The sequence below is a fragment of the Pristis pectinata genome, chromosome 9, assembly GCF_009764475.1.
Source record: "Pristis pectinata isolate sPriPec2 chromosome 9, sPriPec2.1.pri, whole genome shotgun sequence".
Lineage (NCBI taxonomy): Eukaryota > Metazoa > Chordata > Chondrichthyes > Rhinopristiformes > Pristidae > Pristis > Pristis pectinata.
Window position 1 is genome coordinate 91,059,836 of NC_067413.1, and position 14,579 is coordinate 91,074,414.

A 14,579-nucleotide genomic window follows, 5' to 3' on the forward strand; every position below is an offset into this window, starting at 1 on the left:
TCCAACAAAATCCTAATATTAGTTTCTGAATTTTCAGGGATTTTGAAACACTCAAAACAAAACTTGTTCTGTGACTTTGACTTTATCTGGATCTCTCAGTTGGGGTCCAGTAAGTTTATGGTTACATTTAGAACAGTCTTACAATGGAAAAATTAAAGGGCTCTGTGGATTGCCCAAAATGCTGATAAAGCCATTTCCTCCATATGGCCAATACACAAAGTATTTTTGGAAAGTAGTGAAATATTTTAGCAGAAGTAATACCATATCACCCGGCAAACAGTTTCAGATTTAACTTCTATCTATTTTAGGGAAAATCTTCCAATCCTCTCTTCCATCCCAAATCAACATCCTCTGCTTTTCCAAACCCTCCAAATACTGGATCAAGCATTAAGTTTGATGAATGTAATTAATTCATGAACATTCTTCAGTCTTTTGATTGAAACCATTGTGGCGGTGATTGGATTCCTGTCACACTTTTGGATCAGTTGACTTGCATCATTTTAAACAACTGCAATTTTGAGTAATCTTTTGTTCATTGTTCCAAAAAAGATTCATTTTAATATAAAATTGATCAAAAAGGCAAGAATACAATCAGGCAAATTTTAGTGAGAAACAAGTAAAATCCACATGAACATTTTCCATTACCTTTACCATGGGAGACCTCCACAGTCCAGGTACAATTTAATGAATTTGGATAAAAGTCAGGATAACCAGGTGATAAGATAGTTCCAGTGGGTCCTCGAATAGTTCCACCACACAGTGCTGTAAAGAGAAACCGAAAATTATTATTTGTGAAAAAATTAAATAATTTTGGTATTTGTAATAGTAAGATAAGGTATCTTTATTAGTCACATGTACATCGAAACACACAGTGAAATGCATCTTTTTGCGCAGAGTATTCTGGTGGCAGCCCGCAAGTGTCGCCACACTTCTGGCACCAACATAGCATGCCCACAGTATGCAGGAAACAATAGTTATAAACAAAAAGCAACCAAGAAAAGAGTTAACACATTGCAAGTATAATCACAGCCTTGAAGTAATTAAATCAATAAGTGGCTCACGCATTTACAATTCTTGTAGTTTTCCATGGAAAATCTGTATTTCAATAAATTAAATGTGATGAGTACAAATCTTAACTTCCCACATGCTTTTTTTTCCAGCAAAAATAGATGTAAAGTCAGCAGTCCACTCAAGCCTTCCTAATCACTGATTCTGCACAGAAATCATCCCTAGCAAATTGCTCCAGCAATTACTGTAAATGGTACTACTCTAGCCCTATCATGCTGATGTGTCTTCAGACTGAATTCCTCAGAAGGTAGAATATACCCATTTACATTTCAATCAAAAAAGGAAAATCCAAACCATTCTTTGACTCAGACTGTTAAAAATATTATGTGAGGATAGGCCTTGAAATGGGAGGCCAATGACCCCTTAGTAATATGCTTGATCCTCAATGTGTAGTCATGAGTAGAAAGCTTGATGTGGTGGTAGAAAATCCTCAACCAGGCAGTGAATAGCAGTTTCTATTCTCTTTGTTTTGATCAGCAATATTAAGTATTGACCTTTACTGTGGGTAATTTTTTGATATGTATTTGTTCACAGGACGTTGATGTCACTGCCAAACCCAACATTTGTTGTCTACCTACTGAATTGCTTTCTGAGACATTTCAGAGGACAGTTTCGAGTCCCACATTCATGAGTATGGAGTCACATTTAGGCCAGAACTAAATAACACAAGAAACAGAATCAGGAGTAGGCCATTCTGCCCCTCTTACCTACTCCACCTTCCAATAAGATCACAGTTGACCTTTTATATCAGTGCCACTTTCCTGCATCAATCCTACAATTTTTGATTCCCTTAATATCTAAAATCTATTTATCACTATCTTCAACATAATCAGAAACGAAGGTTCCACAGCCCTCTAAAGGTTTGTTTTCTTCTGGCTGGAGAAGTTTCTTTTCAACTCTGCACTCAGCAGACAACTCCTTATTCTGAGATTTCTGGTTCTAGACACACCAACTACGATAAGCTGGACTCTTGACCTCACAATCTACCTCATATGACCTTGCACCTTGTTGTCTACCTGCACTGCACTTTCTCTGTAACTTTATTCTGCATTCTGTTATTGTTTTACCTTGTACTACCTTGATGCACTGTGTAATGAACTTATCTGTATGAACAGCATGCAAGACAAGCTTTTCACTATACCTCGGTGCATGTGACAATAATAAACCAATTCAATTCCAATTCCATCAGCCAGGGGAAAACAATAACTCAACATCTACCCTCCCAAGCTCCTTAAGAACTTTATACAATTCAATGAGATTGAATTGTTCCTCTCATTGTTCCTCTAACTTAATAGAATTCAGACCAATCTGCTTTGTCTCTGCTCATATGGCAAACTGCTGTCCCAGATAAGGAGCACACGTTTCCCATCCTGAGGACATTATTGAACTAGACAGATTTTTACAACAATCCAGTTGTTTCATGGTTACCATCTTTATTTTAGTGTAATTAATTACTTGAACCTAATATCCCGAGCTACAACGTTGGAATATCTCTTGATGAACAGTCACAAGAAGCATGCTCGGCTTCTCCTTGTACAATACATGAGACCACAGTTGTACGGGTGGATCACTAAATACAGAGAAACAGAAGCACTTCATTAATTTTCATGTATGAGATGAGTTACCCTCATATGATTGACACTAACATTGTGCATGTGTTCCTTTCAATGCTGCTAGTTGGAGAATCATTGGGTATAAATATATTTTAGGAGTTTACTTAAAATGCATCAAACTTAAATATTGATAAAGACCTCAGCACTGATGATTCAAAGTAAAACAAATTATTATAAGGTAATCTGAGAAAATCTCACAGCACAAATGGTGATCATTTAGCACATCTTATCTGTTACAGCCCTTCGAAAGAGTCAGTAAGTATTGTTCAGAATCCTGCATTTTTACTTCAAGTAATGATCCAAGTCACTTTTGAAGTTAATTTCTTGCACCATACTTTCACACAGTGGATTCTAGAACATAACAGCTTGATGCAAGAGAAATAATGCTTTCTCTCTATCTTTGCCAACTTTTTAAAAACCTGCATCCATTAGTTAAAATGCAAATGTAAGTAATTTTTTTCTTAAATAGTCTATGAAACACATCATAATTTCAAACACATTTACTAAATCTTTTCTGTGCCTTTCCTGCTTTCAGAAGAATCTCAGCTTGACCAGTCTCTGTACAGCTAGTACAGGTCGATAGGGTTGTTAAGAAGGCATATGGTGTGTTGGCCTTCATTAGTCGGGGTACTGAGTTCAAGAGCTGCGAGGTAATGTTGTAGCTCTGTAGAACTCTGGTCAGCCCACACTTGGAGTATTGTGTTCAGTTCTGGTGACCTCATTATCGGAAGGATGTGGAAGCTTTCGAGAAGGTGCAGAGGAGATTTACCAGGATGTTGCCTAGATTGGAAATCATATCTTATTGAGGATAGGTTGAGTGAGCTAGGGCTTTTCTCTTTGATAGAGGTGTACAAAATGATAAGAGGAACAGATCAAGCGGACAGTCAGAGACTTTTTCCCAGGGCGACAATAGCTAACACGAGGGGACATAATTTTAAGGTGATTGGAGGAATGTATAAGGGGGAAGTCAGGGGTACGTTTTTTTACACAGAGAGTGGTGGGTGCATGGAACACACTGCCTGCAGAGGTTGTGGGGGCAGATACATTAGAGACACTTAAGAGACACTTGGATAGACAAATGAATAGTAGGGAAATAGGGGGCTATGTGGGAGGGAATGGTTAGATAGATCTTAGAGCAGGATATAATGTTGGCACAACATTGTGGGCCGAAGGGCCTATACTGTGCTGTAGTGTTCTATGTTCTATGTTCTAAATTCAGGTAAAAGTCTTCTCCACCCTTTCTAATTTCTCAGCTTTTCTTGTTATCTATATAGATTTGTGTGTGTTTTCTGTGTTTCTCTGCCATTTTAAAACTGGACTACTTACAGTTGCAAAAACTTGCTAAAATGCATCAGCTCAAATTTACCAGAATGAAAAAAAATTCTGCCCCTCCATCTATGTAATTTGCCAATCTGGTATTCTCTCAATTTTTCCCTTGTTTCATGTTTTAGGACATCATCAAACTTTGAAATTATGCCCCCCTATTCCCATCTGAGTTACAAAGAGAGTTATCAAAAGAACAGTAATTTTAATACAAAAGCATGTGTTCACAACCATCCTCTTCATTGCAAAGGTCATGTTCACGTTATTGCATAGGCTTTTCTAAAAACTTAAGCAAATGTTAATGTAATGGCTTGATAACAATTTACTTTCTTCTAACTTTCAAATACTATCTCGAGAAATTCTCATTCTGACAATTTTAATCTTAAGTTGTATGACTCATTAGGTATGCACAAATGAAAGAACATGAGTAGGCTATTCAGCCCCTCATATGTACTGTTATTCAACAAGATCAATACTGATCTTTTGTCTCAGCATCCTTTTCCTGCATTAATACCATATTCCTTGATTCTCTTCATATCTAAAAATCAATCTTGTTCTCAAATATATTCAGTGACTGAGCATCCCTACCCTTCCTAGACAGTGAATTCAAAAGATTTACTGTCAACTGGTTGAAGAAATTTCTCCTCATCTCTGTCCTGAATAGCCAACGTTAGTTTTAGAGACCATGACCACTAGTTCTGTACCCCAGCCAGGGGAAACATCATCCCCACTTCTACTCTGTTGAGCCCCATGAGAATCTTGTATATTTCAATGAGATCACCTCACATTCTTGTAAACTCAAGAAAGTGAAGTTCTAGTTTACTTAATCTCTTTTGATATGAAAAATCCCCTATTCCACAATTCAATCTGGTGAATTTCCACAACACTCCTTCCTTAGGTTGAGAGACCAGACCTGCAAACAATAATCCTGCTACAATCTCACCAGGGCCCTATCATTTGGAGCAAGATGAGCCTCATATCCAAATCCTTTTGCAATAAGAGGCAACATTTCATTTCATCTTCTAATTTTTTAGCTGAGACCTGCAAGTTAACATACACTGATTAGTGTACAAGGACAGCAAGGTCCTTCTGAACACCAGAATATTTTAATCCATCACCATTTAAAAATCTTCCTGTAGAAATAAGGATAATGCCCAGAAAGACCAAAGGTGCAAATAGATTTGGTCATTTTCAAACCTTGATAGTTCAGCATTTTATCCCACTATGTTCAAGATTTCAGCATGCCTTGTTTGAAAGATTGAAACAAATAAACCAACACAAAGAAAGAAATGAAACATTGGACAAATGTCTTAAACAGAGCTTTTCTTTTGTTAATGAGGCTGGAATTACTAGCAAATGCAATTTAGATTAACACCAGTTAAAGCATTCTGTTGTCAGCCACTTATCTTCAATGTGAAAATGTGCCAGGGGATTTGTTTAAGAAATATTACTTTGTTTTAGAAATTGAAACAGCAGACATAAAATGAGATCATAAAGTGACATTTGTTATACTATAGACAACAGATGGAAAGCTAGAACCAGCTATTTAAAAAGATGAAGAATATGTTATGAACTTCCAATCATTTATTCAACATTATTATGCCTCAGGTAGCCAGAAGATCTTCTGAACTGTAATTAATGAATGAACCAGAGGGAATTATTTTCATTAATGCCCTCAATCAACTTCCTGGATCTACTACAATATGCAAAGCATGGATGGAGGATGACAGAAGGCAAATTAAGACTTTATGTTTTGTAGAAATGACAGAGGTTTAATTAGCTTCTTACCCCAAACAACGCATGCTACCTGTTACCTATTCATTTATCTCTCATGCGCTTAACATTTCAACACAACATTTTGGAACACATTTCAAAATAAAATCACAAAATATTCCACTGCTCAGTATAGGAAAGGGAGAAGATGAAAATTGATGACTTATGTGGAAGCAATTAAGAAATACATTCCAACTGACTAATAATGAGACAACACAGCAGAAGATCAAGGAAATGCAAAATAGAGTGAAAACAAAGGAATTCAGCAATGCATTAATGATCTGTTACTATTACAGAGACTAGAAATAAATGCAAGCATCCATTCACTTTCTCAATTTATTACCAGACATGTAATGATATGCTTAGACAAGAAGAGATTGTGTTAATCAGCAAAGACAAGAACTGAGGCTGGTCCTCCTTCAAGTAAAAGTAGTTGCTTTCTTCAGTTTGAACGTTAGGAACCATACTGCAATGTATTCACCTGATGCATTGATCCAAAATTTTCATTCATCTTTGAAACAATAATTAGATCATCGCTGCTCAGGTTAGAGAAAATGTTATTCATCCTTCATGGGATGCAGACATCACTGGCAAGCCCAGCATTTACTATCCACTGCTAGGTCACATGAATGGGGTTTCCTATGGCTTTCCAGGGACAGTTAAGAGGCAGACGTATTGGTTTAGGTCTGAGATCACATTTTGACTAGAATGGGTAAACAGGCTTATTTCTCATAGAACATTTATGAACAAGATGTATTTTGAGAACACTCTGCAATTTTATGATCATCATCAATGTTGCTGGCTTTGTATTTCAGATTTAGTTAATTAGCAGAATTTAAATTTCCCATCTGCCAGTTTACTGATGATATTCATCTAACCCAAGTTCTGTATGTACGTTCTGCAGTTATGAATTAACTGAATTCACATTCCCCAGATCAAAACACATGCCCCAGATCACATGTCCAGACCTTCAGATTACCTGTGACAAACAAAGCAACAAAAAAAAACTGAAGCATATTTCAAGAACAGCGCTAAAGGAACATTCCTTGCAAACTGTGTAGAACCTCTACTATGGATCTCACTGTGTTATCTCGTACACTTCATTGAACAAAATCAAGCTGGATGTGGTCAGCTTCCTGGGCTCACTGTTGTAGTCCCTGCGGACCAGCCCTAACCTGGCCTAGATGTGGAAGGTTGATCGAGCTGACTCTCTGTACCCAGGAACTGGTCAGCTGAGGTCTCAGTGGTGAACAGGCCTCCTTCACAGTTTTTGACAGGAACAAAAGATTCAACTTCAGTGAAAATTGGGAGGAATAACATTAAAATAATATGTGAACAAAATAAGTAGTAACTGACCTTTCTCTCCCAATGTCCGGGCCAGGAAACCCCACAACAAATCCATTAACTAAAATTCCAAAGGAAACCAGCAACCACAGCCAGCACAATTCAGCCCATTGCAATAGAAAGGGAATGGAAGTGAGCGAGACTTACAGGATAGCATTCATTTTGGTATAGTGTTGGGTGGCTGCTATCATTCTCTGAAATCAGTGCCTCAAGTCTCAAAAGACAGTAGTTAAATCATAGCAAGAGGCTTTACTGAGATAATGAATGGATGCAATTTTGTGACATTCCAGTAGATGTTGCACTGTAGTAGATAATCTTGGATCCTGGCATTAGGACTGGAATAGGACTCTGCCATGACCCTGGTAACCTGTCCTCAGTGCCTTCATGCGGCATGCATCTTGTATCTTTCTCTGGAGATTTGTGGTTTTGAGTTCAGGATCAATTACTGCAGACTCAACACTCTGCGATCAGCTACCATTCTCATCCATTTAAATAATCCCATCACATACCAAGGGTAAAGAAGTCAGTAATATACAAAGAAAGAGTTGTGCGGAAGGCTGATGTTGTGGAGTTGTCTTATATATGGTAGTCCAATAAAATTGCTACTTTTCCTCCTTCCTTATGACAGTGATAATCTAGATGTCTGGACAAATAATCTGGGGGCCTGAGTTCAAACATATTTTGATGAATGTAAAGCTGTTTGGAACAAGCTGAGGGTTGTGAGAGGCGCCATATAAATGGAAATTTTTAATCTGGCAAAGCAATCCTGGGGCTCAAAGAGTTGAAAACTCCCCAGCATCTTGGCATTGGTTTATTATTGTCACTTGTACTGAGGTACAGTGAAAAGCTTGTCTTGCATACCGATCGTACAGGTCAATTCATTACACAGTGCAGTTACATTGAGTTAGTACAGAGTGCATTGATGTAGTACAGGTAAAAACAATAACAGTACAGAGTAAAGTGTCACAACTACAGAGAAAGCGCAGTGCAATAAGGTGCAAGGTCACAACAAGGTAGATCGTGAGGTCAGAGTCCATCTGGCCTGAAATAACCCATCACTCCATACCTCTGATGTTAGTTATCAAGGTCAAAATTACAGAGATTTCCCAGTCTTTCTTTAAAACTGGCTATCATCCCAGTAATGCAGACTACTTGTTTGATAAGTTTATGCAGCAGCAGAGCGTTTCACATCTTGCTGATGCATCTGTTTTCAGCTACACTCTGCTTAATTCCCATATGTTTCCATTTGAAAAATGTTGAGGATAAGTTTGAGGAGTTAACTTTTTCTTTGGATAGATATTTTTGGACATGTCCCCAGCCTTTGAGGTGATATAGGTTAGATTTATACAATTATTATGATTTCTAAAATGATCAATTGTGATCCTGCAATTTATAATACATTTAGTCTCATACATCATGTCGGGTACAACTGAGCGCTCTGTCTTACTGGCAACACAGTTATGGTCTTAGAATTTCAGACTCCAAAGTAACATTGCTGCTTCCAGATCTGCACTACTGAAGATAGCATCCAAGAGCAAGACAAACATAATCCTGTTGTTTTCTGATTGCCTGTTAAATTTTTCATTTTTTCCTGGCAAAATAAAAAAATAATCCAAATATAAAATATATTTACAAAAATGTGCAAAATAATATCCTGATGAAATGTTCAGCAGAGTTGTTTCTCTTTTCTGCAGATACATATTACATTAATCAATAAAGAAGCCTCAAAGGAAACGTTAAGATAATCTTAGCGTAGCTATAGCCCTAATCTTCTGATATCTATTTGCCGCTATCAAAATAGCACCCCTTCAAAACAGCTATTCAGAATCACCTCCCTTGCATCTAATTTTGAGCGCCATAGCTCAGAAAGAATTTTGATGCAGTTCTCAAGAGAACAACAAGATTCTGAAACTTAAGATGTTAAGCTCTGAGAAAAGACTTCTACATTGAAAACATTTTCATTAAAGTTAGGAAAATCTGAGGGAGGGATTTCATTAGGAAGAGCTGATTCACGCTTTTAAAAAGCTGAAAAGCATAGTTGATGCAAATGTAACAAGGCCTCTTGACTGTAAGTACATGGAAATAAAAGCAGAGAACTTATATTTAGCATTAATAAGCCTCAAGCAAGGCTATTGATTTGAAGGAGTACTTCCTTCCACACAGCATGCAACAGATTCCTAACACAAATAGATAGCACCACGCTAATTAACTTGGATGAATTCAGCTACTTACATATTGGTATTGGTATTGGTTTATTATTGTCACTTGTACCGAGGTACAGTGAAAAACTTGTCTTACAAACCGATCTTACAGGTCAATTCATTACACAGTGCAGTTACATTAAGTTAGTACAGAGTGCATTGATGTAGTACAGGTAAAAAAAACAATAACAGTACAGAGTAAAGTGTCACAGCTACAGAGAAAGTGCAGTGCAATAAGGTGCAAGGTCACAACAAGGTAGATCGTGAGGTCATGAGGTCATAGGTCATAGTCCATCTCATATATCCAAGTAGGAGTGAAATAATCAAACGTGGCTGGGACATGATGGCTTTTGTACAGCACGGACCAGGGGAAAATAGTGGGTGTATCAAGTATTGCCTCAGGAGATTGCCAGTCCATGCTGATTGGAGGTGTTGAGATGGGTTAGCATTTTTAAGTCTGGCTGGTTAGCTTTGCGATTGAGAATATTCAGACTGATGAGACTGTTAAATAATTATGTGTTCTATGGAAAGAGTGGGCTCTTTGGTCACATAGACTTCTCCTGTTCTTTGTTTTGGAGGGGTGGTGGAAGTCAGGGTTGAGTTCAGAATGAATTGAAGCCAGACAGGAATTTTTTGATCTATACCTGAATCAAATGTCATATTTTGCACCATTGTATAAGCATTCTAACTAATGAAATATGTGATGTTTGGCCTATCTAAGTGTTAACTTGCCTTTTGAGCAGGAAACATGAGCTTTACCTTGACACATCACTAATGCACATTAAGTACCACGTAAAATTCCATCAGGGTGGTTTATCTTCATGTTAGTTTCCTGCCAATCTGTATTAAAGCTGTAGTTAATCCTTTTAGTAAGCAATGAATTAAAACAATCTCTTACAAGTCATGCAGGATCTAATCAATCCAATAAAACTTGTTTCAATTATTCTGGAAATTCTCTGCAGAAAATAAAGTAAAACCAGGATCTCTGTTATTCCTGAAATTTTGTATTATAATTTAATTCCACTGTCCAGATTGCTTGTTTTCTGGTATTGGGAAGTTAATGAAGAAATTGTGATAAACAAAAAAATCACAAAATATTTTATCTGCAAGAACTGAGCTAAGTAATCAACATACAGCGTGATTCAAGGATCATGAAATGCATATTATAGAAACAAAAGCTCTGAGTTTTCATTGGGTTCTACCTGCCTTCAGCAGAAGATCAGTGGTGACGTAGATGGTTTGGCTGTATTACACCATTTTTCAAGTACAAGACTCCCTGCATTGACCTCCAAAGCTGTTTCCTGCCACGGGCTTTGTAGTGAGTGTCTGGAGGGGCTCATGGCTCCTTGCTAATGTAGAACATTTTTCCTCATCAGATCTTCTGCTGAGACCTCCAGTGCACTATCGGAAAATTGTTGTGACATTGCAAGTAGGTAGGTTTTAAAAAGTGTAGGGTAGCATGAACTGGTGTCAGTCGCTCATGAAATTGGGGCCTCTGCTAAGACAATTCTGCTTGGCAGTAGTTTTTGCCCACCTGCAATCTCAAATATCCTTTGAATGATCTTTCCTGTGGCTGTGACCTTCTGTATATGGGTCCTGTCATCCCTGCAGAGCATCCCAGAGTAACTGCGGTGGCAACACATGCAGAAGGGGCTTCCCATCAGAGAAATAATAATTGTCTTTGCATTGAATAAGCAGAGCAAGAGCCACATTGCACATGTAATTAATGTTGGACCAGTGGCCACCACTGCCATGATCACTGCCAAGAACTCTACTTGCTGTGATGATGAGGCGGGAACCGTGTACTGGAGAAATTGTTTCAACAAGACACTGGCACATGCTGTAGCTGGCATTCACCGCACATAGTATAAAGGGCTATTTTTACATCATAAACTCTCCCTCTAATGGTGGTTGTACTCAGAGGAGGAAAGCCTTCAAGGTCCAAGACTGGAAGAGAGCATTGGTGTGGATGACCCTTGTATATCAACATAAAGGGCAACAAGAGTCTGTTTTGTCATAATTCCCTGACCTCATTGTAAAACTTCCAAAGATCAGTAGCTGAGGCAGTGAGAAGAGACCAGGGTATGCTTTGGTTCCACATGGAGGTCAGGAGCATGCAGGATAAAAATAAGATTACTTCTTGCAGTGCAGTAACACATGCAAAGTGCTTTGTGACAGAATAAACTTGTTCATAAATGCAGGTGGTCTTCCTTACAGAATTCATCAGGCAAAGAAAATTACTTGTAGTTTGTCTTCCTTAGCTTGTTCAGCACCACAGCTGAGCCTTGCTCAGTGATGCAGGACTCTATCCTGTCAGTATGGATGACCAATATGAATTTTCCTTCATGCTTGAAGGGTAACAGTTCACTTGAATCTACAATTCACCAATCATCTTCCAATCCGAATGGAGATTGCCCTTAAACATCTCTCTTAACATACCTGCCTCTTGCAGTAATGGACCACATCCCGTTTCCCATCCCTACAATGGGAAGAGCACCTGCAGCCATGAGATGAACTCTTACAATTAATTATGAAAGCAGATCCGAGAAGTAATCCAAGCTCGGCTCTGTTGGTACACTGAGAGGTTCCATTCCTAGGACTGAATATTGTGAGGATAGGTCTGACCCCAGATGAACTCTGAGGTTTGGGTCAAACAGCATCTGCCATTGCCAGCTTCAAAGTGATCTGTTCTCCTTCCTAGGATTGGTCGGGTAATAATAGATTTTATTCCCAGATTTTCTGAGATGGCCAAACCCCTGTATAGTCCCATATAGTATCAAACGAAAGCAAGCCATGACGTACTTAACTTACCTGACTGCACTGTCCCACTCTCAACCATTCCAACTACAGGAAGTGACAAAACCCTCCCCCACTGATAAGCAAATCATAGTCAATGAAGTATATGAATATTAGAATTCCAGGAGAAGATAAAAAGGCAAAAAGTGGGCAGACATTAAATTTTTCTAATTCCTGCTAAAGAAGTTGGAGTTAAAGAGAAAGGAGGATGATCATAGTGAAGCATATAATGCATGACACGGTGGGAAAGTCTCAAATGAAGATACATAATCACAAGAAGGGTGACCATTAAAAAACGAGGTGCATTGGAATTCTTTTCAAGAGGACAGTGAATCTCAGGAATTCTCTACCCATAGGGTTGTGGAGGCTGGATCACTGGAGATATTTGAAGAGGTAGATAAACATTAGAAAGACTGGGGAACTAATAGCTATGGGAAACTGGCACAGAAGAAGAATTGAGGCCAGGGCAGATCTACCATGATCTTAATAAATGGCAGGGCAGGCTTGAGTGGCCAGGTGATAAGATAAGATATCTTTATTAGTCACATGTACATTGAAACACATAGTGAAATGCATCTTTTGCGTAGAGTGTTCTAGGAGCAGCCCGCAAGTGTCACCACACTTCTGGTGCCAACATAGCATGCCCACAACTTCCTAACCCATACGTCTTCGGAATGTGGGATGAAACCGGAGCACCCAGAGGAAACCCATGCAGGCACGGGGATAATATACAAACTCCTTACAGACAGCGGCTGGTATTTAACCCGTGTCGTTGGCACTGTAATAGCATTACGCTAACCGCTACACTGCTGTGCCTACCCATTACCATGGATGCTCCTACTTTCTTGCATTCTTGTGTTTTCTAAGTTGTACATAGAAAATATTCAAGAAAGGCGCAGGATTATCAGTGAAGCTCAGCACTGGTGTTCATGCTTCTAAACTCCTTTAGGAAACCGCTTCAATCTGTTCCTGCTGTGTTCTCTGGAACTCAGTTTGATGTGTCCGTGGATACCTCGCTTCCACTCAGTTTAATTCCCCCTTGGTTTCCAATCTATCGTCTTTATGTGGAATATACACAACAACTCATTTACTGTGTTCTGCAATCCCATGTTTGTTCAATTGATTCTGCTTCTCCAATGCTGCACTTATGCCCAATCCTGAGCCATTTCTTCCACCAATTAATGATCAAAGAGTTTTGGTCTGGCTCATCTTGCTTCACCATCTTTCTAAATAACAAACAGAGAACTGATTGCATTAATAGTTAATGCATTGAAAGGCAACTTCAACAAATATGCATCCACACATTTTCTCTGTTCCTCAGCATCTCCTCAGGTAATTACAAAAGGAAAGTTCCTTATTGCAGTTAATAGAGACAACAGCACACATTAGCCACACAATTCTTTAATGCTTAAATTACCTGACCAAATTTCCCATGATGCCTTAAAATTCCAATATCAAAGCTATTCACAAATAAAAGATCAATAAGAGTTTTTTTTATTGCATTGGCATTAGCCAATGGCATGTGTCGTTTAATGTCATGCTCTTCTCACTCTGTGTAATAAGGATGGAAATTGGTGATACAAATGCTAATATCTCTTCCAACATGGTTGGAAGTGACTGCAAGAAACAGCTGTGGACACATCACGAAAACCAGTCTCCCCTCCATGTACTCTGTCTTCACTTCTTACTGCCTCGGTAAAGCAGACAACATAATCAAAGACCCCACCCACCCCGGACATTCTCTCTTCTTCCCCCTCCCATTGGGCAAAAGATGCAAAAGCCTGAAAGCACGTTTCACCAGGCTCAAGGACAGCTTCTATCCTGATGTTATAAGACTATTGAATGGTCCCCTTGTAAGATAAGATGGACTCTTGACCTCACAATCTACTTTGTCATGGCTTTGCACCTTATTGTCCTCCTGCATTGCACTTTCTCTGTAACTGTAATGCTTTATTCTGCATTCTGTTATTGGCTTTTCCCTTGTACTACCTCAATGTACTGATGTGATGAAATGATCTGTATGAATGGCATGCAAAGCAAAGTTTTACACTGTACCTCGGTACATGTGACAATAATAAATCAACTTAATTAGTTTAGTTTAATTTAAAGTGCAACACCAACCATAGATAGAACCAATATGGTTCCCGTAGTGCCCAAAAGGCTGGTAAAATCCAATTGAATTTTGCAGCTCAAAATTCCAAATAGTCCAACTTACCATAAACAACGTATATGGACCTCATTATATTTCAAATTCAAAAACTATCTTATAGGATCAATTTTCATTGACAAGCTTTGATTCACTGAACTAACATAATCCTAGGATGAAGGAGGTGTGCAGTCTGTACAGCCTGGGCCTTTAGCTCAGAGATAAAGGTCTGAATACAATCCAAAATGATCAAAGTCTCCTCTGCCTGCTGAATGCATGACAACTGAGTAATGTATGGTTGGGAGCCTCAATCCA

The 14,579-nt window shown here is 38.5% G+C and overlaps 1 protein-coding gene across 1 annotated transcript in view; it reads right to left on the minus strand.

Annotated features, from left to right (window-relative positions):
* The window catches only part of csmd3b (CUB and Sushi multiple domains 3b), a 1,392,611-nt gene that overhangs the window by 352,952 nt on the left and 1,025,080 nt on the right, over nucleotides 1–14,579 (minus strand). The window contains 1 exon segment of the mRNA XM_052022622.1: nucleotides 646–762. Within this exon segment, the coding sequence (XP_051878582.1) occupies nucleotides 646–762 (117 nt within the window).